The following is a 24,747-nucleotide window of genomic DNA, read 5'->3' as shown; positions in this document are numbered from 1 at the left end:
GACTGACCGTATTTTCTCAAGAATGAATCATAGTCTGCCATCCACCTTGTTATGGCTGTGTCTGTGAGATCATTCTGTTTCATAACCCCATAAATTATTACACAATGGTGTGTGTATAAGTAGACTAATCCAAATTGTGACTTACTGGTGTTTCAGCATAGAATACCACTTTTCTGTGTCCTGTGAAGTGCAAATTTTCCTTGTTTGAACATTTAAAACAAATTGGCGATCTTTGCTCCACTTTTAAATTTTGTAAATATATGTCCAGACGTTTGAGCAGCTTTTTTTCGGGTAGTACTTTACCTGCAAAAAGTCTGAGATTGACACCGTAGACATCTTCAGAGGTTACTTACATGTTTCCACAATGCTGCTTTTTAAATCATGTTTACACTCCTGATCCGCACCTAAATTTCAGTTATCGTGTTTGCTTTTCACATGATTCAATCATTCCTTTTGTTAAAAAATATTTTCTTTGTGTGTAGGTCATGGTGTTTGCTAGTTTTCTTTGTCTGGTAGTGAGTATTTCAGATTCACTTGGACCTTATTATACTTGTTCCTTTTTGGGATTTCCCCTTTGGCATATGTGGTTTGGTTGTGAGTGGCATTTTGGTGTAAGGTCTCACTAGAACAATTTTAGTTTTAATATAATACGTGTTTGGTGCTGTTCTGTTAAAAGTTATTACATAATGTAAGCATGATGATTTTGACATGTAGTAACAAAAGAAAAAATGTTGTAAATTGCTATTACGTTATGCACTGAAAAACCAAGTTCATGGAGATTAGAAGTTTACCTGGTACACTTAATTGTTCTTCTCAGGTGCTATGGCCTAAGTAACTTTGTAAGCCCATAGATTTACCATAATCTTTGCCACATGGAACTAACTGCCCATGGTATAGCAAACTACATGTTTTATTTATATGGCACTAATTTCAGCTAATTTATGTCTGCACTTTCTCAATAATGTAATATCGAGAGACAGATGTTTGAAAATGAAGGAGTAATCTTGTGAAATTTGAAGCATTATTAATAAAGGACATTGTTGAAAAGATGCAATTTTATTTACTGCATTTAATATATGTCATGGTTAGTTCACAACATGAGTAAGATTTTGCTGCTGTTTGAACATTTCAGTTTTCTGCTGAGAAAAGAAATGAGGAGACTATGATAGCTGTGTACTTTCCAAAACATATTCCACCAGTGTATCAAGCAGTGTAATTTTATGTTGAACATTACTGAGTGTGGCCGCTTTGGTCCTAAGTGGACTGCTTTTAAACCTTAAATTAACAGTATTCAGTATTGTACAAAATTCCCAAGTTGACATAATATAAATTTGTATTTCAAAATTCCATGAGCTTGTAGTTATATGAGAAGAAGAAACATGGTTTGCACAATATTAAATAGAAAAGCAGTTCCACCTCAACAGTCACATAGGTATTGATATGTTTGAAACATAATTTAATCAAAACTGTACAAACATTTTTCAAGCAAAATAATTTTCAATCATTTCCTACTATTACATATATTTTCTGTACAGAACAAAATTACATCCATATCTACAGTTCTTTCTATTACAGAAATCTTGTCCCAATGTAAACATCATTAAGAGTTTTAATTAATGTATTTTTTACATTTGTGGAAAGTAATGTTAAAGCATTTTTTGACTGAATTGCAGCATAATATAAACTTTACTACAGATGCTTTTAACATATTGTTTACAATAAAATTAATTCAAATTCAGTACATTTCAGCAATTTTTGAGAGTAGATTAATAAAAAAAAATAATCACATAAAAACATAGTTGTACAAACTGCATGTAAATCACAATGATCATCATAGATATGGAATCAAAGTAACTAAACAGAAAAGAAATTTTTATGAGAGTAACTGCTTTCATGACACTCAGTTGTCACTATAATGGATATGTCCACAGATAACAAGAAAATTAGAATATTTTGAAAGCTCTAACAAAATGAGCTCGCTTATCAGAAAAGTAGGAACTTTCACAATCTTTAGGATATGTATGTCAGTAAGTAGATTGACAACTTTGTGACACAAGTTACTCATTTATGGAGGAATGCACATTTACAATATGGAGCTCTGTGAAATGATCTTGAGATGCTTCATACGAATGTCTGTAATATGTTACCTGCATGACATCCCTGGGAATGGTTTACAATTATCTTTCAGCCTTAGAAGCCAGCTACTATAACTGTTTAATTTAATTAATGAATTATTGTCTACTTGAGAGACAATTGCCATTATACACTAGCATATTGGGCTGTTAATTCACATGCATGACTTTTAATTGCACTATATCATTACACCTGTGGTTAATGAATGACTGTGCTGGTAATTATTTGACATTCATGTGTAGGTAGTTCAAAATCAACTTTAAACATAAAATATGAAATTTATCATACTCAACTCAGTAACTTCTGGTAAATAACTTGCTGTTGGTTTAGAGAAAGATATAAAGTTACTGTAAAATATGTTTGCTTCAGTATTTTATTGTTATAGTTAGTTTACTCATAGTTTCTTAGCTAAGCCTGCTAGGAAAACAAGCATTATTGCCTCAGATCCCATGTGCTCTTAGTAAAGAAATGGTTGTGGTATTGTGAAACTTGAGTCTTTGGTAATACATTGTTCATTGTGAACTGCAGTGAAAAAATGTTGCTGGTACTCCAGTACTGTTGTTGCTTAGCATACCAAACATTTAATTCAAATAATGTGTGATCTGCACACATATCCCACAGTAACAATCAGACAACTAGATAAAAAAAAAGTAAGTGGAGATGGAAGCATTAAGTCAGCAGGGAGTGAGAAAGTGAATTTTCTCTATATGTAAATGCTGTAATTAACATTTAACAAATGGGGGACTGTTATAAAAACACACAATATGTATATGAGATAGTTCAATGATAGGCTATCTTATTTTTTAATTTTCCTGTTCTCAATTCTCAAAAATTTTGTGTGATATCTATACTGAGAGGAAGAAAATACCATATCTAATCAAATCTGTGTCTACCATTTATGAAGCAAAATATGGCTCTGATAAAGAAATTCTATGCTGTTCACATTGTTCATCTACTGCTTAAATATTGACACAAACTTCTTTTTTTAATCCCATGGTGCACATTTTATTTTTTTGTGACATTCATCCTTGGTATTTGTGATAAAAATTTATTTTAAGGCATATTGTGAATAGCAGAGATTGTGTCATTAGGCACATTTAATTACATTTCAGTCTCTTGTTTTCAAATTTATAGTACACTGATAAACAAACTTTTACATATAAACTAAAATGGACATCTCAATACCTCTCAAAAACATACAAATAAAATAAATAGATGTAATTTTTTCAACATTTATATCTCACTTTTTATATTACTCTTTCAGTATTATATAAATCATACAAAAACATAAATAATTCAACTGTACACATTATAATATTCTTTATCACTCCAATGTATATTTTCCTTCCTCTGTATTCTTGCCATAAATGTCTGTGCTGCTGCCAGGACAACGAGAATATAACACAGTAAAATATTAGTACAAAGCTTCTACTGTATATAAACTCAAGAGTTAGTATCTAAAAGTAAACTCAGTTCATAACTGGTCACGTTTCTGCTGAGGGTGCAAACCCTCTATCATAATTCATGTGTTATACTGTTCTCTCCATTATATACAACAGTTTCTTCTAGAACTAAAACAGTCAATTGATATTGTGATAGCTAAAATAAAGCTGTTGTTGATCAGTTGATAAATAATTAATTCATATACAGGGACACAAAGTGTGCACTGTAAAGTGCAAGAACTTGCATCTTACATCTTGTGCTGTTTATTTTAACTGTTAAAAATGCTCACCATACTAGCTCATTAACATAATAAGAGGGAATGTAAGGCTTGCTTATTTTGTAAGCAGCAGGATTCATGACTGAAGAAACAGATGGCTACGCTCATTTATAAGTGAAATCAGTAAACAAATGTCCTTTCAGTTACTTCTATTTCAGTGGAAAACTGAACCATTTAATCATGAACAGAATTATGTTGCGCTGTGGTTCACTACCACGATTTATGAAACATAGATCTGAGTTTTATTAATGACAAAAGCATTCGTTATTGGAGCTCAAAGAAGGCTCTTGTACCAGCCATTTTTGTGTATAAGGAAACTCATTCACGATAGCCATCAAATATGTGACTATCGAAAGATTAAGCTCTCCATTTGCTATGCAGCTTAGACAAAAATTATACCTAAAGGTAAAAGTGCTGTTTCTTTTTAGTATTGTTATGGAAGAAAAGCATGTGCTGACAATAGGTTTTAGGGCATTAGGCCTGTATCATGTATACCAGAGTTAGGATAGTTGAGTGTTCTATTAACAATAGAAATTATAATTTTGAACTCTGCAAATGTCTTGCCCTTTATAAATCATGTATGGTTCTAAAACATGAAGAAAATTGGCATGTTAAACCTAGAAAAATCAGGTGGCTATTATTGTCTTGAACTTACCAAATGAAAATCATTATCAGTTAATGCTATGGGACCTCTTTTTCTAGAATAAATTTTCACTTTGTGTTGCATTATAATGAAAGAGAATGAGTGTAAGATATGGCAAGAAAAGGACATGTAAAATGAGTGAGACAAGAGGATGGGTAGAGGTAGAATGAATGAGAGGAGGGGTAGAGGACATTAAAGAAAAGGAGGGGGAGAGAGAGAGAGAGAGAGAGAGAGAGACAGAGAGAGAGAGAGAGAGAGAGAGAGAGAGAGAGAGAGAGCATGTAGGGGCAGGAAAAGACAAGGTACGGAACACCAAGAAAAAGTGTGGGTCCTTAATATAGCGTATAATTAAATGAGTTGTAAAATGAGATAGAGAATAGAGAAATTAAAAGAAACTGGTGAAAGCTGAAATGAATTTGTAGTTTAGGAAAATGGTTGTCCAAGGGATGAAAGTGAGAGACGTATATGTTGCACTGATAACCGCAGAAGCTCAAACTATGCGTGTCAACATCATTACTTGGTTATCATGTCCTTGAACTTGCATGACACTGATAATGCATGCTATGTGTGATTAGCACAGCAAAAGTGAGTGAAAGTTTCAAATGTTAAAATGCGAACAATGGCTAAATTAAAGTGTTTGATGAGAATTTTCAGTGATTTGCTGCATGACATGAAGAGGAGATAAGAAAATCTGTGACCTCTCCTGCACACCCAAAGATGAGGCACTGAGGAAGCCTAGAGACAGAAATCGCATATGGATAACTGTTGTTAGCTGCAAAAAAAAGTTTCAAGCAGATGAAATGCATTTTGTTCTACTTAATTTCCCTCTCGATCACTACTTTAATATTGGACAATTATTAACTGAAAGTGAACTATAAGCAAGTAATAGAAAATACTGCATGGTTTAAGTACAAATCTGTAAAGTAGTCAGTTTCTGGTGATATATGATATGTAACACGTTTTCTAAATACAGTTAACAGTAGTTTCCGTCACAAATGTGTGTATTGGGTTATTCATATTTTCTTGTTATCTGTTTAGTCTCCGATCCCATGAGCCTAAAGGAGAGGGTGCTTGTTGTCAATACATTTTCTAAATGAAGAGGGAAGCCTTGGACACTTCTACTCCGAATGGAAATTTTATCAAAATGAGTTAACAATACAAAGATTGACCAAAATGTTCAGTCTTTGTGCATGATACTGTGTTCTTTTCACATATTTTGTTCCCAAACAAACCTGGTTTATCTTTTCCTGTACTTGACAATACTGCTGCTTAAACTCTCTGTCATACTCTTTTTTGTAAGCAGTGTGGATGTCCAGCATCGCAGGTAAATAATTTCCACATTTGCACCATACCTATGACTGTGTGTAATTTCTTTCTTATTGGCACCTTCATTCAGGGGTGTAATGTGGAGGAATCCAGGTTTCATAAGTTTTGTTGTCTCATTTTGGTAGTTGTAAGGCAATAATAAAGGAAGGTAATATCAGAAGACAATGGCAAACTATCAGTTGCCAATTAAATCAAAAATTGCAGGCTGGTTCTTGAGTCACGATTAGATGTTCAGTACAAATATCAAGCACTAACAAACCTGCCACATGCTGTAAAAGCAATAGCAAAATCAGGTCTATATTTTCACCTGAAGATTAAATATTTCTGCTGGTACTGACAAACACTTTACTAGGTATCGAATCAGAGATGAAATCACACATTCCTTCTATTACGATGGCCAACTCGGATCACAATTTAGGATATATTCTGGCATTTGCAGTTTGTGCATTGTAATATTATTTGTGGTGTCTTATAAACACCTAGTCAATAAATGGAACTATCGTGCTAATTTTCTATAGCGATGGAAACAAGCGACATCATCACATTATATTGTTGTTCATTTTTTTTATCACCAGGATATACACTATCTACACTGGAGCATTACTTCATAGTGTATGTAATGCATTATAGGTACAGTGACACCGACAAGTTCTCAAATGTTTTACTCTTCACCTCGTCACAGTTTTTGTCGAAGGCAAGTATCTTCTTCAGAGTAGGAAAAATACACTGAGGATGAGCACAGGTATGCTGAAAGTTCCCCAACTAATGAGTCAATGTCACTAATTAAATTATCACAGAGAGCACTCCGACAGCATCACTTGTACAGCATGCCGGAGGGCAGGACGAACCTGGCAATCGCGTACAGAGCACGGGCGTACCAGTGGACGCCAGAACTGGGCGTCGCCCGCTCGGAGCCCGCGGCCTCCGGTCCGCCACCTTCCGGACCGGTCGAGAACAGTTTCCGGAACAAGTCCCGGACACCGGAGCCAAAGCGGTAGGGTGCGTAGGACCAGTGGGCCAGCGAGTGGCTGGAGACGACGGCGTAGCAGGACGCGGCGACGCCGTCCACGACGACGGTGCCGTGGCGTGTCAGCGGTGCGTAGACGCCCGGCTGCCTCTCCTCCGACACTGCCAGCACCCGCTCCACGTGCACCGACGTCACGTTCTCGCCCGACACCTGGCAAACGGAGTGGCATCCAGAATGAAAGAGATTGGAACCTAGTTGTTTTCGTACTGTCATTCTAAATGCACACGGATGTAGAGACGGTTGAACAAATATTAAATTGGGGCCGATTAATTTTACGTTGACATTTCACGCGGCACAAACAAAACTAAGAGGGAAAGTGTGAGGAAAGCAAGAGGCTTAATTGCAGGAGGAGAAAGGATAAAGATATAATATGTCCAGACACTTGAGGGTTGTTGGTAGAATCAGAGTTTAGTGAGATGCGATTTTCGAGGACACTGCTGCCTTTGCCACATAAGTGACGTAAGGATATACCGGTGTTTCTTTTAATATATAACTGAGGACTTTTTCGTGTAATGATTTTGTGGAATAGCTATACGCTATATATTCTTTTATGTTTCGTGTTGAATGAGTGGGGACTGGAGAAACGAGACTGCATATGCCCCACTGGGAGCGGTTTATTGCCACCCCAGTTAGAACAATACATTTAGACAACAGCCAATTCCACAAGAACTGCCATTTTGTTCCAATTTCCTGTGAGAATTACAACTGAAAACAAATAAATAAATAAAAGTGTGAGAAAGATGTCTCTTCCTGTTTCTGTTCATGTTCATGTTCATCCATGCTTACAGGGATGGACTTAATTATCAGTGTGACCTGTATTGTGTGTATTGTATTCTGTCACGAAATAAACCAATGTGAAAGTTGTTAAGCAGAGAGAAACATTTACAGTGTATGAATTTCTAAAAGTATGGTGGAAAGACACATTTATTTTTAAATTTTCAGTTGTTTCAAAGAAAATGCCTTTTTTGCACACTGCACATCGAAATTCTTATTTTTATTTATGCACCCAGATGCATTTCGCCTTTATTGCAAGGCATCTTCAGTGGGTGTCAGGTAACTTCTAATTCACTGCATCTAATCAAACTGCTTTTTCTCATCTGGCAACCAGGTGGAGATCTTACAGTTTATGTTACAGATCACTGTAACTGCCATCTTTTTGAAGTTACTGTAAACAGTGAACTGTAAGATGTCCACCTGGTTGCCAGATGAGAAAAAGCAGTTTGCTTGGATGCAGTGAATTAGAAGTTACCTGACACCCACTGAAGATGCCTTGTAAAAAAGGCAAAACATGTCTGGGTGCATAAACAAAAATAAAAATTCTGATGTGCAGCATGCAAAAAAGGCATTTTCTTTGAAACAACTGCAGTTTATACACAGCTGCTGCGAAAATGGTCACTACAAGAAACATTTATTTTTGTTTGTGATATCATGAATACTGAAGTCTATGTAAAAGACAAAGGTAATGAAGTTACTGGTTTGGCTATAATCTGATGAAATAAATATAGTAGGAAAGGTATGCTAGAACGTAAATAATTTAGACGTAAAGGAGACGCTCTATTGAAGAGCAGAAGTGTTCATTTCTTGACAGGTTCACACAAAAGAGAAAGAAAACTTGCTAGCTTTTGGAATAGATCCTCAGTTGAGCTGGAGTAAAATGTGTATGTGCCTTCCCTTCTGACCCCCTGCCCTCTCCCCACACACACATGCTAGTGCATAATGCAATGTGCAGGTGCACAGGTGTGTGTGTGTGTGTGGGGGGGGGGGGGGGGGGGGAGGAGGGGCAAGGGGCACACTCTGTCCCTAAAAAAGCCTTTTTCAAGACAGAATATTTGATGTTTTATGGGAAGAAGGACAATGCAAATGATCTAGTCAAAAGTCCAATATGTGTTAGTATTACAAGTGCTCATAATGAAAATGTACTCATAACAATAATAATAATAAGTTTAAAAAACAAAGATGATGTGACTTACCAAACGAAAGTGCTGGCAGGTTGGTAGACACACAAACAAACACAAGCATATACACAAAATTCAATGGTTGCTTCATCAGGAAAGAGAGGGAAAGACGAAAGGATGTGGGTTTTAAGGGAGAGGGTAAGGAGTCATTCCAATCCTGGGAGCGGAAAGACTTACCTTAGGGGGCAAAAAGGACAGGAATACACTCACACACACACCCATATCCAACCGCACATACACAGACACAAGCAGACCTATGTAGGTGAAGGATTAGGTGGGTGAGGGCAATGGATTGTTCAGTTTGGAATTGGCATAGGGACTGATGGAAAGAAGGGTTGCAGCCAGAGATGGGAAATTTAAGTGTGAGGCCTTTGGGGGTAATGCCAAATGTCAGACAAATAAAATATGGGAGCGTAATCTGGCTAGGGCGAAGGCATGTTTGCGGAGGGAATGTAAATAAAACTTAATGGGGTCATTGTGGGGGTGTTGTGAGGGTGACATGGTATTAGAAGGTGGAAAGTGTAACATGAGGCTGAAATGAAAATGAAAATAAAAATATATGAGGAAAGATAAAGGTGAACTAGAAAGCAACTGGAGATCTGATGTAAAAAAAGGCGAAAAAGTGTTGGTTAAAGCTGGGCTATGTTGATCCTGTGGTGAACTTGAACTAGAAATGGTGGATTTTATAGCAGCAGTAGTGTTGAAAGCGGAAAAAAATTCTTTTGGTTATGGTTTGGAAGTGCGTTACGTATTTTTGAGTATATATAGGTGGGATAAAATTGTATAGTAGATTACGGTAAAAAGGAGAAGGTGAATACAAAGTGAAACTAGTGGCAAAAACAGAAAGAGAAAATAAGACGACAGAAAAGATTTCGAAATGCAACAGTGACAATAACAAACGTAATTGTTGGGTTCAAATTAATGATATGGAATATGGATATAATAGAGGGAAACATTCCACGTGGGAAAAAATATATCTAAAAACAAAGATGATGTGACTTACCAAACGAAAGCGCTGGCAGGTCGATAGACACACAAACAATAAGTTTAATATATTTGAGTATTATTAGTATGAATTTGAAAAGTAGTGCTCATTGCAGCATTGCTAGCTATCTTTGCTTCATGCTATAGCAACAAAAAATAAATAGTATCTTATTCCATGACTACGCAGGCTTTCCTGGCATAATAAATGGTAATATTCATCTCTTGTTTAGAGCTGGATAATGAAGTCAACATGACACAATATTTCTGCAGTCCACCTGGACAGTATTTTCAGATGAATATGCTGTTGCAGAAACTCGCTGGGTCGGAATACAGACCGCGAACAGTTGCTCCTTTATACGCCACAGAAAGTCAACAGTGTGTGTGCAAGAAATTGTCATAATTGCACTCCAGTGGAAGTGAACATATAGTGGTGGAAGCTGGCGAAATCGATAAATCACTGTTATAAACTGTCCTGATGTTTGAATCAAAGACCGTTGTTTTAAAATGTCTTATAAAACAGAGTACCAAATCTTACTTAAAGGGTAACCCTTGTCTCTATTTATAAGATTGTCAGATGGTCTATTTTCAATAGATTCTTTACACAGTTATGAAAATTTCTCATTCATGTGCTGTTTTGCCTCCTGTGGTGCTTTATGCTGCTGCTTGCATTCAGACTTCAATTCCAGGAAGTTCACACAACAGCATATTCACCTGAAGATGGTGGCTGGTTGGACTGTGGAGATATGTCAAGGTGTTTCATGATCTGGCTGCTGGCCCAAGGAGTATATTAAATATCTTACATTGTCATCCAGAGTGCAAAAACTGTCTGGATACTAATAATAAATTGTTTATTTTCTGTACATTTCACAGTTGCTGACACACTGCAATATGTTAAAGATTTGTATAATAAATATTACCAGATAGAATCTGAATGACAGAGAGAGATAAAAATGTATATACAAGTATCTAATTTAAAATAAATATACAGTAGAAATACAATGTTCACAGTACGGTAACCCATAATCACATAAAATGAGGCATATTACGTCAAGAGGAATAATTACAATTTATGATGGAGAAGGTAGGAAGTAACATCAGGTGAAGTTGGTTTGTGTTGTTAGCTAGGACACACTGAGGGGTAGGTTCAGCTCCCTAATTGAAATGCTTTACTTCCGTCTTGCACAATGGCACCTATTTGTGATTACATTTGAAAGTTATTTCTAAACTATAACTGCAATACTCTCTTTCAAATTCTGGAGATGGCAGGGGTAAAATACAGGGAGTGAAAGGCTATTTACAATTTGTACAGAAACCAGATGGCAGTTATAAGAGTCGAGAGGCATGAAGGGAAGCAGTGGTTGGGAAAGGAATGAGACAGGGTTGCAGCCTCGCCCCGATGTTATTCAATCTATATATTGAGCAAGCAGTAAAGGAAACAAACGAAAAATTTGGAGTAGGAATTAAAATCCATGGAGAAGAAATAAAAACTTTGAGGTTCGCTGATGACTTTGTACTTCTGTCAGAGACAGCAAAGGACCGGGAAGAGCAGCTGAACGGAATGGACAGTGTCTTGAAATGATGATATAAGATGAACATCTACAAAAGCAAAACAAGCATAATGGAATGTAGTCGGGTGATGTGAGGGAATTAGATTAGGAAATGAGACGCTTAAAGTATTAAATGAGTTTTGCTATTTGGGGATCAAAATAACTCATGATGGTTGACGTAGAGAGAATATAAAATGTAGACTGGCAATGGCAAGGAAAGCGTCTCTGAAGAAGAGAAATTTGTTAACATCGAGTATAGATTTAAGTGTCAGGAAGTCATTTCCGAAAGTATTTGTATGGAGTGTACGAAGTGAAATGTGGACGATAAATAGCTTAGATGAGAAGAGAATAAAAGCTTTCGAAATGTGGTGCTGCAGAAGAATGCTGAAGATTAGATGGGCAGATCATGTAACTAATGAGGAGGTATTGAATAGAATTGGGGAGAAGAGGAGTTTGTGGCACAACTTGACTAGAAGAAGGGATCGATTGGTAGGACATGTTCTGAGGCATCAAGAGATCACCAATTTAGTACTGGAGGGCAGCATGGAGGGTAAAAATAGTAGAGGGAGACCAAGAGATGAATACACGAAGCAGATTCAGAAGGATGTAGGCTGCAGTAGGTACTGGGAGATGAAGGAGCTTGCACAGGGTAGAGTAGCATGGAGAGCTGCATCAGACTAGTCTCTGGACTGAAGACCACAACAACAACAACATCTGTTAAATGTAGTTAGTTTATGGGGTGTGGGGTCATGTAATTTATTGTTTTGATGATAATGATGATGATGATGATAATGAAAGAAGTGAGTAGGTAAAAACTAGGATGCATCAATAGTACCACAGGACGTTAATCCATGAGACACTGCACAGAGTGTACTTGCACAAAGTCTTGCAATCATGAACTCTATTCCACTTGTCCTCCTCTCCCTGCCATGCAAACAGAAACAGGAAAAAGAGACCAGAACATGGATATTAGTAGAAAAGGCCAAAGTGGTGAGAATCAGTAAACATTAAGGCTCTGTCAAAACTTCATTGAAGGTTACTCATAGCTGAGCCCAATCCACCTCCAACTGATGTTATGGGACACCTCGTATTATCTATTTGACAAACGCTTCTAGTGGGTTTTAATTTTATCATTGACATGAAAGGATGAGGCGAGGCTTCAAGAAAGCTTTATATGATGCTGTGAAGGATGGGGAGAGGCTTCAAGAAAATTGTTAGATAAATAATGTTATAGATACAATTATAGCACCTGAGGATGTTCTTACACTGGTGTGAAACCGGCCATGGTTTTAATAAACTTTCTACAGCCTGAGTAACGTCTGTTGCCTTCATATAAAAATGTATCATTGAAAGGTAAGATCGAGGAGCAAGTCAAATCTTGAAGATTGGTTACAAAGTTTGGAGACTGGGAATGAAAGCTGTGTAGAGGATATAAGAAATGGATGAAACAACTGCTTGAAAAGAAAATCACTCTTCACTTCTAAATCCAATACATACACAGGGGGTGTAATGGGTATAGATGAATATATTTTTATCTGTGGTACATTAACATGCACACACATCAGCAGATTGGTTGTTTTTCTCTCTGCATCAAACAGTCTCCCCACTAACAAACATGTCACAAACTTTACAACTTGATGTTTTCTGCACCGTCGTACTGTTCCACTAAGTGGACTACAAGAGTTTTTAACTTACTGGAGGGTTAAGAATGTGTACCAGACTGGAATTCAAACCTGGGACCTTTGCCTTTCACAGGCTAGAACTCTACTAACAGAATATAAGAAAGTTAGTAATGGAGTGCCACATGGTTCTGTGCTGGGACCCCTCTTGTTCTTGATTTTCATAAATGACCTACCAAACTGTTTATTTGTAAATGAGAAAAAAAACCAGTATGGATGAATTTCAGCCACGTATTGAATAAAGTAAAGCCCAATATAGTTTTGAAACTTGCTGAACAGAAGATTTTACAAACTTCAAACACAAAATGTTTAGGTATCTGGCTAGATGAGCCTCTAAAGTGGGATAAACATATTGAAATGCTCAATAAAAATCTAAGTAAATGCTGCTACATACTCAGAATGCTGAAAAACTGCTGCAGTGAAAAAACTGTAATATGTGCTTATCATGCTCTTATGCATAGTCTATTGCAGTATGGTGTCTTATTTTGGGGTAATTCAAGTCTGGTAAACCGGTTATTCATTATTAAAAAATGAGCATTAAGAATAATGAAAGGGCTGAACCAAGAGAGCCTGCAGGGAAATTTTCAAAGAATTTCAAATAATGTTGCTTCCGTCTTTATATATCTACGAAAGTATCTGCTTTTTCAAATCCCATCCCCAATTTTCTTCTTTAAATAGTGAGTGCCATGACTACCCAACGAGACACAGGAATGATTTCCACAGAGAAACACACAAAACAGCCCAATATCACAAAAGTGCAATATATCACCCCAAAATCCTTTTTAGTGCTCTTCCCTTAAGCATAAAAAAGATAGAAAAGTTTTACATTTTTAAAAATGAGCTTAAAATATGTTATTAAGAGAATGTTTTTACAGTGTTACAGAGTACATGGATTTTCAGAACATAGTGACATAGTGGTCAATGATAATGATAATTCATATTTGAACAAATATATGAAAATAGTCTACCTGTACACACTATAATTAATTAATTATTGCTTGTTCTGTTATTCATAGTGGTCAATGATAATGATAATTCATATTTGAACAAACGTATGAAAGTAGTCTGCCTGTACACACTATAATTAATTAATTAATTATTGTTTGTTCTGTTATTCTCTACTATAGTGGTCAATGATAATGATAAGTCATATATGAAAAACAAATGTATGAAAACAGTATGCTCTATAAATAATTAATTATTGTTTGTTTCATTATTCTCTACTATATGCTGCATGAGATATATATTTATATATGTTTTACCACTGTAGGCCTATGTTATTAATTTACTGTATAATTACAAACTCATATAATGTAACATGACAACTCCTATATCATTGTATATGAGAAAATGGATGGTCAATAAATAACAAATAACAAATCTATGCAAGTGCAGTACACGATCCACTATGTGGTACTGGCAGAAGTGAAATCCTGTTTGTGGATCGTGAGTTGTGCTTTGATAGTTCAGTCAGTAGCGCACTTGCCTGTCAAAGGCAAAGGTCTCAGGTTTGACTCTGATCTGGCACACAGTTTTAATCTGCCCTTAAATTTCAAATCAGCACACACTCCACTGCAGAGTGAAAATTTATTGCTATGTGCTAACTAGGTGGTGTAGGAAGAGACTGCGCCAACTTTTCGTCGTCAATTTCATCCAAATTTGTGGTACATGCAGGGCTTGGTCAGAAGTAAAAGTGGGAGAAGTGAGAGCTCCAGATGGCCAAGCACTTATTGAAAAAAAATAGGATTTTTGGAGTGAGTCATGGGAAGCATGAGCCATTTTCATGAGCGTAGTTTGCAGGCTGAAGCTGACAAAGCAGAAATAGTACACAATGGTAAACGGAGGGTTGTGAGGTCAAGTCCCAATGTGGAATCTTTTTTTTAATTTTAATTTTCAGTTTTTACATTTATTACATTGCAAGCAAGCTGAAACTATGTTCACAACAATGTTGTTATTAATATTTCCATAAGAAGCATGAAGAGGAAAAGCACTGCAAAAACTCGTGATTCGAACATTCCCAGTAAGGGACAGTAAGATGTACACAATAATTTTGTACATAAAATTAGATACTTTTATTATTTTACAGTTGTTGATTTTCATGTGTGGGGTGGCATTCACTGTAAAAACAGGGGATGCAGTAATTATCTTGGCATCTTGCATGTGTTACAAATGCTGCCTTTTTACAATTGCATGTTTGCTTTAAAGTTTCTGTTACTTTCATAAAAGGTTCTCTCTCATCATGTAGGTTGGCAGCAAATGTCACCTAACACATCATGTTACAAAGTACTCATGAGGATAGCTGGTGATGTAGAAAGGAATTTTTTTGATGCAGTCTTCTAAGGGTGCAATTTCTTTTTCTCTCTTCCTCTCTTTCTCGAGCGTTTGGGATCCATATCAGGTCAGATTGAGGGAGGACATAGAATCAATTTAGAGGCTGGTTGCTAGATTTGTTGCTGGTAGGTTTGAGCATCATGTGAATGGTGAATGTTAAGGAAATGCTTCAGGAACTCGGGTGGGAGTCTCTAGAAGAAAGGAGGTGTTCTTTCCATGAATCACTAGTAAGGAAATTTAGAGAACCAGCATTTGAGGCTGACTGCAGTACAATTTTACTGCCGCCAACTTACATTTCGCGGGAAGACCACAAAGATAAGATAAGAGAGATTAGGGCTTGTAGAGAGGCATATAGGCAGTCATTTTTCCCTTGTTCTGTTTGGGAGTGGAACAGGGAGAGAAGATGCTAGTTATGGTATGAGGTACCCTCCGCCACGCACCGTATGATGGATTGCAGAGTATGTATGTAGATGTTGATGTAGATGTAGATGATGAGACAAGACCAGTTTTCTAGTGTTTTGATCAAATTCTTTACATAACAAAAAATAGACATTGTAGGGTTGCAGCAGTGGAATGCATTTGAGGGGATTCTCTTTAATCTTACATGATGGAAACCCTTTATCTTGAAAAATCTCATAACAGTGGATTTTTTTGTCCCTCCACAAATCAATTAATAGAAGAAATCTGGTCCTGTGCATCCCAAATTTTCCTTTGCATTTCCATGTGATGCTTTTATGAAAACATTAATACAAAATATATATTAAACATTATTTCAGTTTATTTTGAGTGTGATTAAAATAAAAATTGAAAATAACAAAAAAGAAAGAAAATAACAGGCTCCATAGAAGGCTCAACCCTATCACTATCTTATTATAATTCTGTACTTGTTATACTGTGCCAACTGCTGCCTGGACACTAAGCTATTATAAATGCCTCATACCTGACCTGACTCATGCCAAAAATGAAATGTTATTTCCTCTAAATACTCCCTTTTGTGTCACTTTCATTTTGAGCCAAGCCCTGCATACACCAAAAATTTGGGCAAAATTGGTGATGGCGAGCCAGTGTGGTCCCATCATCTGGGTGGAGCATACAAACATGTGGAAAGATCTAATATGAAGTGTATGGTATGGACTTGGGTGCAGGAGTGGATAAACTGCCATTGGACGTAACTGGTACAGAGAGCAGGAAACTTACAAAGAGATTGTCTCCCGGGCGCACGCTGCCGGCGAAGACTTGCTGCACACCTCTCGAGCCCCTGTCCACGGGCAGCAGGTGAGCTGGTGTCACCAGCAGGGCACTGCCGGATGCCAGGGACAGCCGCAAGAATGGTCGCTCCTCCTGCAAGCAGAATGGTGTACGTGAGCAGTAGGAACAAGGAATATGGTGTGTACACAGGAAATATTACATCCTCCCCCTCCCCCTATCTCTTTCTAGCCTTTCCTTTCAACTTTCTATGTTCTATTACCTTCTCTTACCTGTGTCACTCGTTCTTTCTTATATTATCGACTATCCCTTTGTTCCTACCGTGCCATTCTCTTTCTGCTCTGTCCTCATCAATCCTTACTGTCCTGTGGTGCGTTCCTTGTCTCTTTCTTTCCCCTTCCCTTTGCTCTTCTTCTTCTGCATGAAGCTAACTTCCTTATGTACTTTCTTCTTTTATTCTTCTCTCTCTGAATTCACCTTTTTCACCTTTTGACTCTGCTTCTTATCCAATCTTTTTTCCATCTCAATCACCTTCCATACCATTTAATTACTTTATTTTCCCTTTTATTACTTTTGATCCCTCTTTGTTATCTGTCTTGTATCATTTTTCTCTTTCTCTTTGTACTATTCGTTTCCTTCTCAAACCTCTCTTTCATCCCTTACTCCTTCCTTCTTTAGTTCATCAAATATCTCATTCTCTCTCTTTTTTTCTCTTCTTTATTCTTATTCTCCAATCTTCATCTCAATCCCTCCATTGCTATCTTTGCAAGTTCATTTCCTTCCTTCTGTTTTCTAATATCTTTCTGTTCTCTTTTCACATTCTTAATTCAACTATGTGGAGATTCCCTTCTCTTTTGCGTATATTTTTCTATGTTTATTTTCATTACTCCATTTTTGCTCCTTTCTCATCTTGCACTCTGTCTGACCCTTTCTCGTTCCAGGCTTAATTTATTTGTTTTTACTGAGAGGGGTAGAACAGTGTTAGCACACTGGACTCACATTCAGGAGGACAAAGGTTCAAACCCACATCTGGCCATTCTGATTTAGGTTTTCTGTGATTTCCCTAAATTACTTAAGGCAAATGCTGGGAGGGTTCCTTCGAAATGGCATGGCCACTTTACTTCTCCATCCTTCCCTAACTTGAGCTTCTGCTGTGTCTCTAATGACCTCATTGGTAATGAGGTGTTAAACACCATTGTCCTGCTCCTTTTTTACTTATTTCTTCTCTGCATCAATCTCCCTTTCTGTTATATCTCCCCTCCTTTCTAGTTATTTCTTTTTTGTTCCTTTATTCCTCTTAATATTTTCATTTTTCTTACCTCTTTCTTTTGCCTGTTGTCTCTACATCTTTATTGACTCTTTCTTTCTTGTTTCCTACTTCTTCTACTTCCTTAGTTCTATAACCTGCTTTTCTTCTTTCCCTCTGTATTTTATTCTTTTTCAGTTTGTCATTATATGCCCCTATCTCCCTCTCTTTGTTTTCATTATCTGTGACCTTTCTTCTCCACTCTCTTGGTTACATTAACTCGTTACTTTTATTTTTAACTTACTTCCTGCTCTTCTTGCACCTCTTTTGTTCTCTTTCCTTTAAATTTTGCTATTCCTTTTCCTCTTTTTTACGGAAAAAACATTATTCAGTGCTATTGTAGGGTAGTAGAGACAGCGAAGTGATGATTAAATATATGTGATCCACATGAGGAAACATATGATGCATTTCCAAATAAATTAATGTAGCGACAAATTGCAGTTTCTCATTGCACAGTCATGACTAGTGAGAAATACCGTACGGTCTGTATGCTAACTAGTGCACAATTATTGATACACTGTTTCTCCTGCAGAAGCAATCACGTTAATGAGTTTCGAAGATAATCATATAAAGAGTGAGCATTGTAGTGACGTGGATACTCACATTAGGGCTGCGGTCTAGGAAGAGGATGACCTCCGAGAAGAGAGTCTGGCCACTCTCCAGGTCAACCGCCTGCACGTGCTGGCCTACGCGCAGCCGCCGCAGTGGCAGCCGCTGCCCGTCAGAGAGCAGCACCGTCGCGTCGCCCGGGAAGCAGCCACCAGAGCGCGCCGCCTGCGATGACTCTGCAGATATTTGTTATGGTTTCGTTATTTTAAATAGCTTCAGGTAGCAGAACGTGAGACAAGATTAAAATGAGCATACTTTATACACATAACATAAAATTACCAAAAAATTTGGACCCCCCCCTAGAAATTTACATTTACATTCTGCAAACCACTATGAAAAACATGACAGAGGGTACTTCCCACTGCACTGAATATTAGGACATCCACTGAATTGGGTAGTAAGGAAGTGATCCTCTTTTTCAGTGTATTTGAGAGACGGGCAGAACACAAAACCACAGATGTAGTTTCAGGTCTATTAGTTTCGAGTCAGAGCCTCCACCTGGGCAAAACTCTCCTCACCAATGGGTTGGGTGTGTCACTGTGACAACATCTCACAGGCGACGCAGGATTAACTGCGTAACAAAATAAACATCAAAATCAGCTTACTGATATCATCTGTCGGATAACGATTGGCTCTAACACTGGTACACTTCGAGTTTCTTCATACTGTACTATATTTAATACATAGTGCCGAAATGTCAATTTACTGGATACTGAATACTCGAAAAAATGACCATTGAGTATTAGAAGATTTCTGAGTGGCGTAAATTACAAATTACAAAAAATAACAATTTATTTATAAATACTAATGAAATAAAAAAATTAAAATTTGATATGTTGTTGTTGTGGTGTTCAGCCCTGAGACTGGTTTGATGCAGCTCTCCATGCTACTCTATCCTGTGCAAGCATCTTCATCTCCCAGTACCTACTGCAACCTACATCCTTCTGAATCTGCTTAGTGTATTCATCTCTTGGTCTCCCTCTACGATTTTTACCCTCCGCACTGCCCTCCAGGCGATCCCTTGATGCCTCAGAACGTGTCCTACCAACCGGTCCCTCCTTCTAGTCAAGTTGTGCCACAAACTTCTCTTCTCCCCAATCCCATTCAATACCTACTCATTAGTTATGTGATCTACCCATCTAATCCTCAGCATTCTTCTGTAGCACCACATTTCGAAAGCTTCTATTCTCTTCTTGTCCAAACTATTTATCGTCCATGTTTCACTTCCATACATGGCTGCACTCCATACAAATACTTTCAGAAACGACTTCCTGACACTTCAATCTATACTCGATGTTAAGAAATGTCTCTTCTTCAGAAACGCTTTCCTTGCCATTGCCAGTCTACATTTTATATCCTCCCTAATTCGACCATCATCAGTTATTTTGCTCCCCAAATAGCAAAACTCCTTTACTACTTTAAGCGTGTCATTTCCTAAACTAATTCTCTCAGCAGCACCCGACTTAATTCGACTACATTCCATTACCCTCGTTTTCCTTTTGTTGGTGTTCAGCTTACATTATTTGATATATACATACATATACAGAGTGGTCATACAATGTCTGAAACGCTTGTAGGCATGTTGCAGAGCAGTTTGTACTGAGACATAAATGTTACGTAAAAAATTCGATATGTAGAGCCGTTTCCGAGTTATTTAGCATGAACTTTTCCAGTCAGTTCGTTGCGTGCCCGAATTCAAGTTTCAGCTAACGAAACAAAGCGCGCGACGTCCCGATTGGCCAATTTCAATGGTAAATAGCTCGGAAACGGCGGAACGTATCGAATTTTTTTCTTAACATTTATGTCTCAGTACAACCTGCCCTGCAACATCCCTACAAGGGTTTCAGACGTTTCCTGACCACCGTATATAGAAGGGATGGCCCACTTGAATGTTTCAACACAAATAGTTCTGGAACAACAACAACAGATACTGAAAAACGACTTTGCGGGCTGATGAAAGTAAATACTATGAGACATTCTAAAACGTAAGCAAATATGATTTTCAACACAAATTTATGTTTTCTTAAAATGGACATTCAGTATTATTTCTTACGCAATCAGTAACATGAAAAGTTTGGAAAAGAATGGCGTTGGTTGTATCACAATACGTCAATTACATCCAGAGAAATTGCAAAGCGAAGTTGACGCTGTCCGCAGCTCGTGGTCATGCGGTAGCGTTCTCGCTTCCCACGCCCGGGTTCCCGGGTTCGATTCCCGGCGGGGTCAGGGATTTGTCTCTGCCTCGTGATGACTGGGTGTTGTATGATGTCCTTAGGTTAGGTAGGTTTAGGTAGTTCTAAGTTCTAGGGGACTGATGACCATAGATGTTAAGTCTCATAGTGTTCAGAGCCATTTGAACCATTTTTTTTTTAAGTTGACGCTTGAAATAAACGAAACGCGCCGCTATTGAACATCCAGAGATGCATGCGTGAAGCCCACGTTACCCATAATCGCGTTGTGATTGACGTACTACAACGCGACAAACGCTATACTTACTGCTATTTATTGGAAACAATACAGACGTCCAGTCACACACAATGGACCGAGCGAGGTGGCGCAGTGGTTAGCACACTGGACTCGCATTCGGGAGGACGATGGTTCAATCCCGTCTCCGGCCATCCTGATTTAGGTTTTCCGTGATTTCCCTAAATCGCTTCAGGCAAATGCCGGGAAGGTTCCTTTGACAGGGCACGGCCGATTTCCTTCTCCATCCTTCCCTCACCCGAGCTTGCGCTCCGTCTCTAATGACCTCGTTGTCGACGGGACGTTAAACACTAATCTCCTCCTCCACACAATGAAAAACGAGGAAAGCGTTTACTCGTTAGCGCTTTAATTAAATTTAAATATTCGTGAATTCCTAAGGGACCAAACTGCTGAGGTCATCGGTCCCTAGACTTACACTACTTAAATTAACTTATGCTAAGAACAACACACCATGCCCGAAGGACGACTCGAACCTCTGGCGGGAGGTGCCGTGCAATCCGTGACATGGCGCCTCAAACCGCGCGGTCACTCCGCGTGGCCGTTCGTGTTTTATAGATTTTTGTTACAGTAATAGAAAGGACATGACGGTAACAAGATATCCAATATCACTGGCCAGACTAAACATAATTAAGGATCTAACAGAGGGGTAAATGATAGTTGTACATCAGTTAAATAATGGTTCTTAACACGTGCGAGACATTGCCCCTGAACATTTTTAATGATCATGTTACAACTGAACTTCTGCACACGAGGAAACCACTACCTAAATGTACAATAGTATCTACAAACAAACATACGCCTTCTCAGAAAAACACATTTCTCACAGCAGAAACATTACAACGTATGTTCGAAGAGATCGCCATTTAAATGGGAACACCACTGTGTAAGGTCCAACACTGATCGACTCACCGCTGTCAGTGTTTATGGTGCTATTGCGGTACATGCAGCGGTAATATGGACTTTCATGTTGTCAATTGTTCTTTGAAACTTCATAAACACCAAATTTTTCACACTTTCTCAGGTAAAAAAGTTAATGAGGATGAGCTTTGGCGACCACATGGGAAATCTGACAGGATTAGCCAGTGCTATCCATTGATTTGAGAACTGTTAGGCTAGTACACTGGTCGGTAGCGCTCTGTAGAGTACACGAAAGTAAATAGTACACACAAGAGGTAAACCGTTAGGTACGTATCAATGTGTGTGGCAGCAAAACCTTATTATTACTTTCAGTCCTCCTGATAACAGTGAAAGTAAGATTACATACGTCAGTCACACCGCGGTTACGAGCAACGTAGGTTTCACACTTGCATCTCGGGGTGCGCAATAGCGGCGCCTTTCGTTTATTTCAAGCGCCAACCTCACTTTGCAACTTCTCGGAATGTAATTGATGTATTGCGTTGCAATCAACGCCATTCTCTTTATGATTTTTCGTGTTATTGATAACGCAAGAAATAACACGGAGTGTCTATTTCAGGAAAAATAAGTTTGTGTTGAAAACATATTTGCTTACCTTTTGGAATGTTAGATAGTGTTTACTTTCATGAGCCCCTGCCTCACATACATTCACGCGAATTCAATATTTGCTGTTTTTCTACAGAGATTTGCGCTGCAACGTTGAAGTATATATATATATATATATATATATATATATATATATATATATCTCACGAAATCAGCATCAAACGAAAAAACTACAAAGAACGAAAATCGTCTAGCTTGAAGGGGGAAACCAGATGGCGCTATGATTGCCCCGCTAGATGGCGCTGAAATAGGTCAGACGGATATCAACTGCGTTTTTTTAAATAGGGACCCCCATTTTTATTACATATTCGCGTAGTTCGTAAAGAAATATGAATGTTTTAGTTGGACCACTTTTTTCGCATTGTGATAGATGGCGCTGTAATAGTCACAAACACACGGCTCACAATTTTAGACGAACAGTTGGTGACACGTAGGTTTTTAAAATTAAAATACACAACGTAGGGACGTTTGAACATCTTATTTCTGTTGTTCCAATGTGATAAATGTAGGTACGTTTGAACATCTTATTTCTGTTGTTCCAATGTGATACATGTACCTTTGTGAACTTATCATTTCTGAGAACGCATGCTGTTACAGCGTGATTACCTGTAAATACCACATTAATGCAATAAATGCTCAAAATGATGTCCGTCAACCTCAATGCATTTGGTAATACGTGCAACGACATTCCTCTCAACAACGAGTAGTTCGCCTTCCGTTTCCCCCTTCAAGATAGACAAGTCTCGTTCTTTTTAGTTTTTTCGTTTGACGCTTATTTCGTGAGATATTTGGCCCGGTCACGATCAATGGACCATCCTGTATATATAGCCTCGATGTTTCCCATTTTCCTACCAATTTTTAATTGGTTGTGAATCCTCGTATTTTCATGCAATTACTAGCATCGTGATTGGGAATCCAATTTAAATTATAGGTTCCCATACTGTAACTCGCTGTGTAAGTCATTTCAGACGCCAGACGAAGGCAACAGCACACCAATACTAACTAGCGTCATGCCTGTTAAAGTAAGTACTGTAGTGTTCAAATCAACCTTCGCATTTAGTAACTAAAATGGAAAAAATAATTTTTATTAAAAATATGATTTAATATTTCATAAGTAATATTACCATTTAATAATAAATATAAAATTTAAATAAAAGAAAAAAATGCTTCCACGAGAAAAGATCAAGGGACATTGCAAATACAATGCTTACATGCTACGCCACCAGCCAATAATGATGCTGCTACAATAAACGAAATGTTTGGTATTTAACAGTGCTTGAATTGATATCTTTAAATCATTGCAGATTTCCTAACAGTTGCGTCGCAGTGATTTAGGAAAATAATGTCCGTGAACTGACTCTGAAATTCTCTGAGTACAAAGTAGGGCGCCAGGCTATAAGCCCCCAGTAAAATCTCAGTTTATTAGGGCTCTTTGCTGCCATCTGAGAATACTGTTCATATTTTTTGTAACGGTACTTCTAAAATTCCTACACCTCGAAAGGGCTTAAAAAAGCAACAATTAACTACGAAGCCGCTTTACACGACTAGGAAATGGCTGAAATCTTGAGTGACTGCAGTTCTGCGCTCCCGATAAAATGTACGGTATATGGCGCCTGCAAGAGCTTGAGTAGGCAATACATACAACAGTATTGTGTTGCGGTCAGCCTAAGAGAACGCACGCAGGCGCTCGCCACGGCTTTCTTCAAGCGGTGCTGCTCTCATTTAGTTTCTCTATTATCGAAACTGAACTGTCCGAGAATCTAAATTAAATTACACACATTTTCCAGTTTCAGTTATTATTTATGAAGTAAATTAGGGAGGCAATTTTCATTTGTCTCTTTTGATCTACAGTAATGATACGAATTCTTTGTAACTCTATAGAAATACACAAAGAACACTAATTCAGATACACATCATCCAAAAGTTTGTAAAAAATTCAAAGCTATTTTCTTTTGCTATAAGATGGGGCACAATGTATACGCTTCACGACGGCGGAAAACGGTGGTTAAGTTATGACGCAAGGAAAGTGCATGTTTCTTTGTTTTTTCCCTTGTAAGAGGTGCATTCAAGTTCTAAGGCCTCCGATTTTTTTTCTCCGGACTGGAAAGAGATAGAAACATGTGCAATGTTTGAAAATGAGGCCGTGTTCATTGCCAATACGTCCCAGAGATGGCAGCACTGTACGGCAGATGGAATTTTACCGCCAGCAGCGTGAATGAGAACTGTTTTAAATACTTAAAATGGCGACGTTTTCCTTACTTGAACAGCGTGCAATC

At 37.8% G+C, this 24,747-nt stretch overlaps 1 protein-coding gene across 1 annotated transcript in view; it reads right to left on the bottom strand.

Moving 5' to 3' along the window:
• Positions 1–1,043: 1,043 nt before the first annotated feature.
• The window catches only part of LOC126109438 (desert hedgehog protein A), a 553,800-nt gene continuing 530,096 nt past the window's right edge, over positions 1,044–24,747 (bottom strand). Inside the window, exons 3-5 of the mRNA XM_049914469.1 lie at positions 18,461–18,642; positions 16,543–16,686; positions 1,044–6,999 (exon numbers count right to left, since the gene is read on the bottom strand). Coding sequence (XP_049770426.1) covers positions 6,637–6,999; positions 16,543–16,686; positions 18,461–18,642 — 689 coding nt within the window. The 3' untranslated portion in view covers positions 1,044–6,636. The remainder of the gene's footprint in view (positions 7,000–16,542; positions 16,687–18,460; positions 18,643–24,747) is intronic.

Source organism: Schistocerca cancellata, chromosome 12 (assembly GCF_023864275.1).
Source record: "Schistocerca cancellata isolate TAMUIC-IGC-003103 chromosome 12, iqSchCanc2.1, whole genome shotgun sequence".
NCBI lineage: Eukaryota > Metazoa > Arthropoda > Insecta > Orthoptera > Acrididae > Schistocerca > Schistocerca cancellata.
The sequence above is the reverse complement of the archived record's forward strand: the minus strand, read 5'-3'. Positions and strand labels throughout refer to the sequence as shown.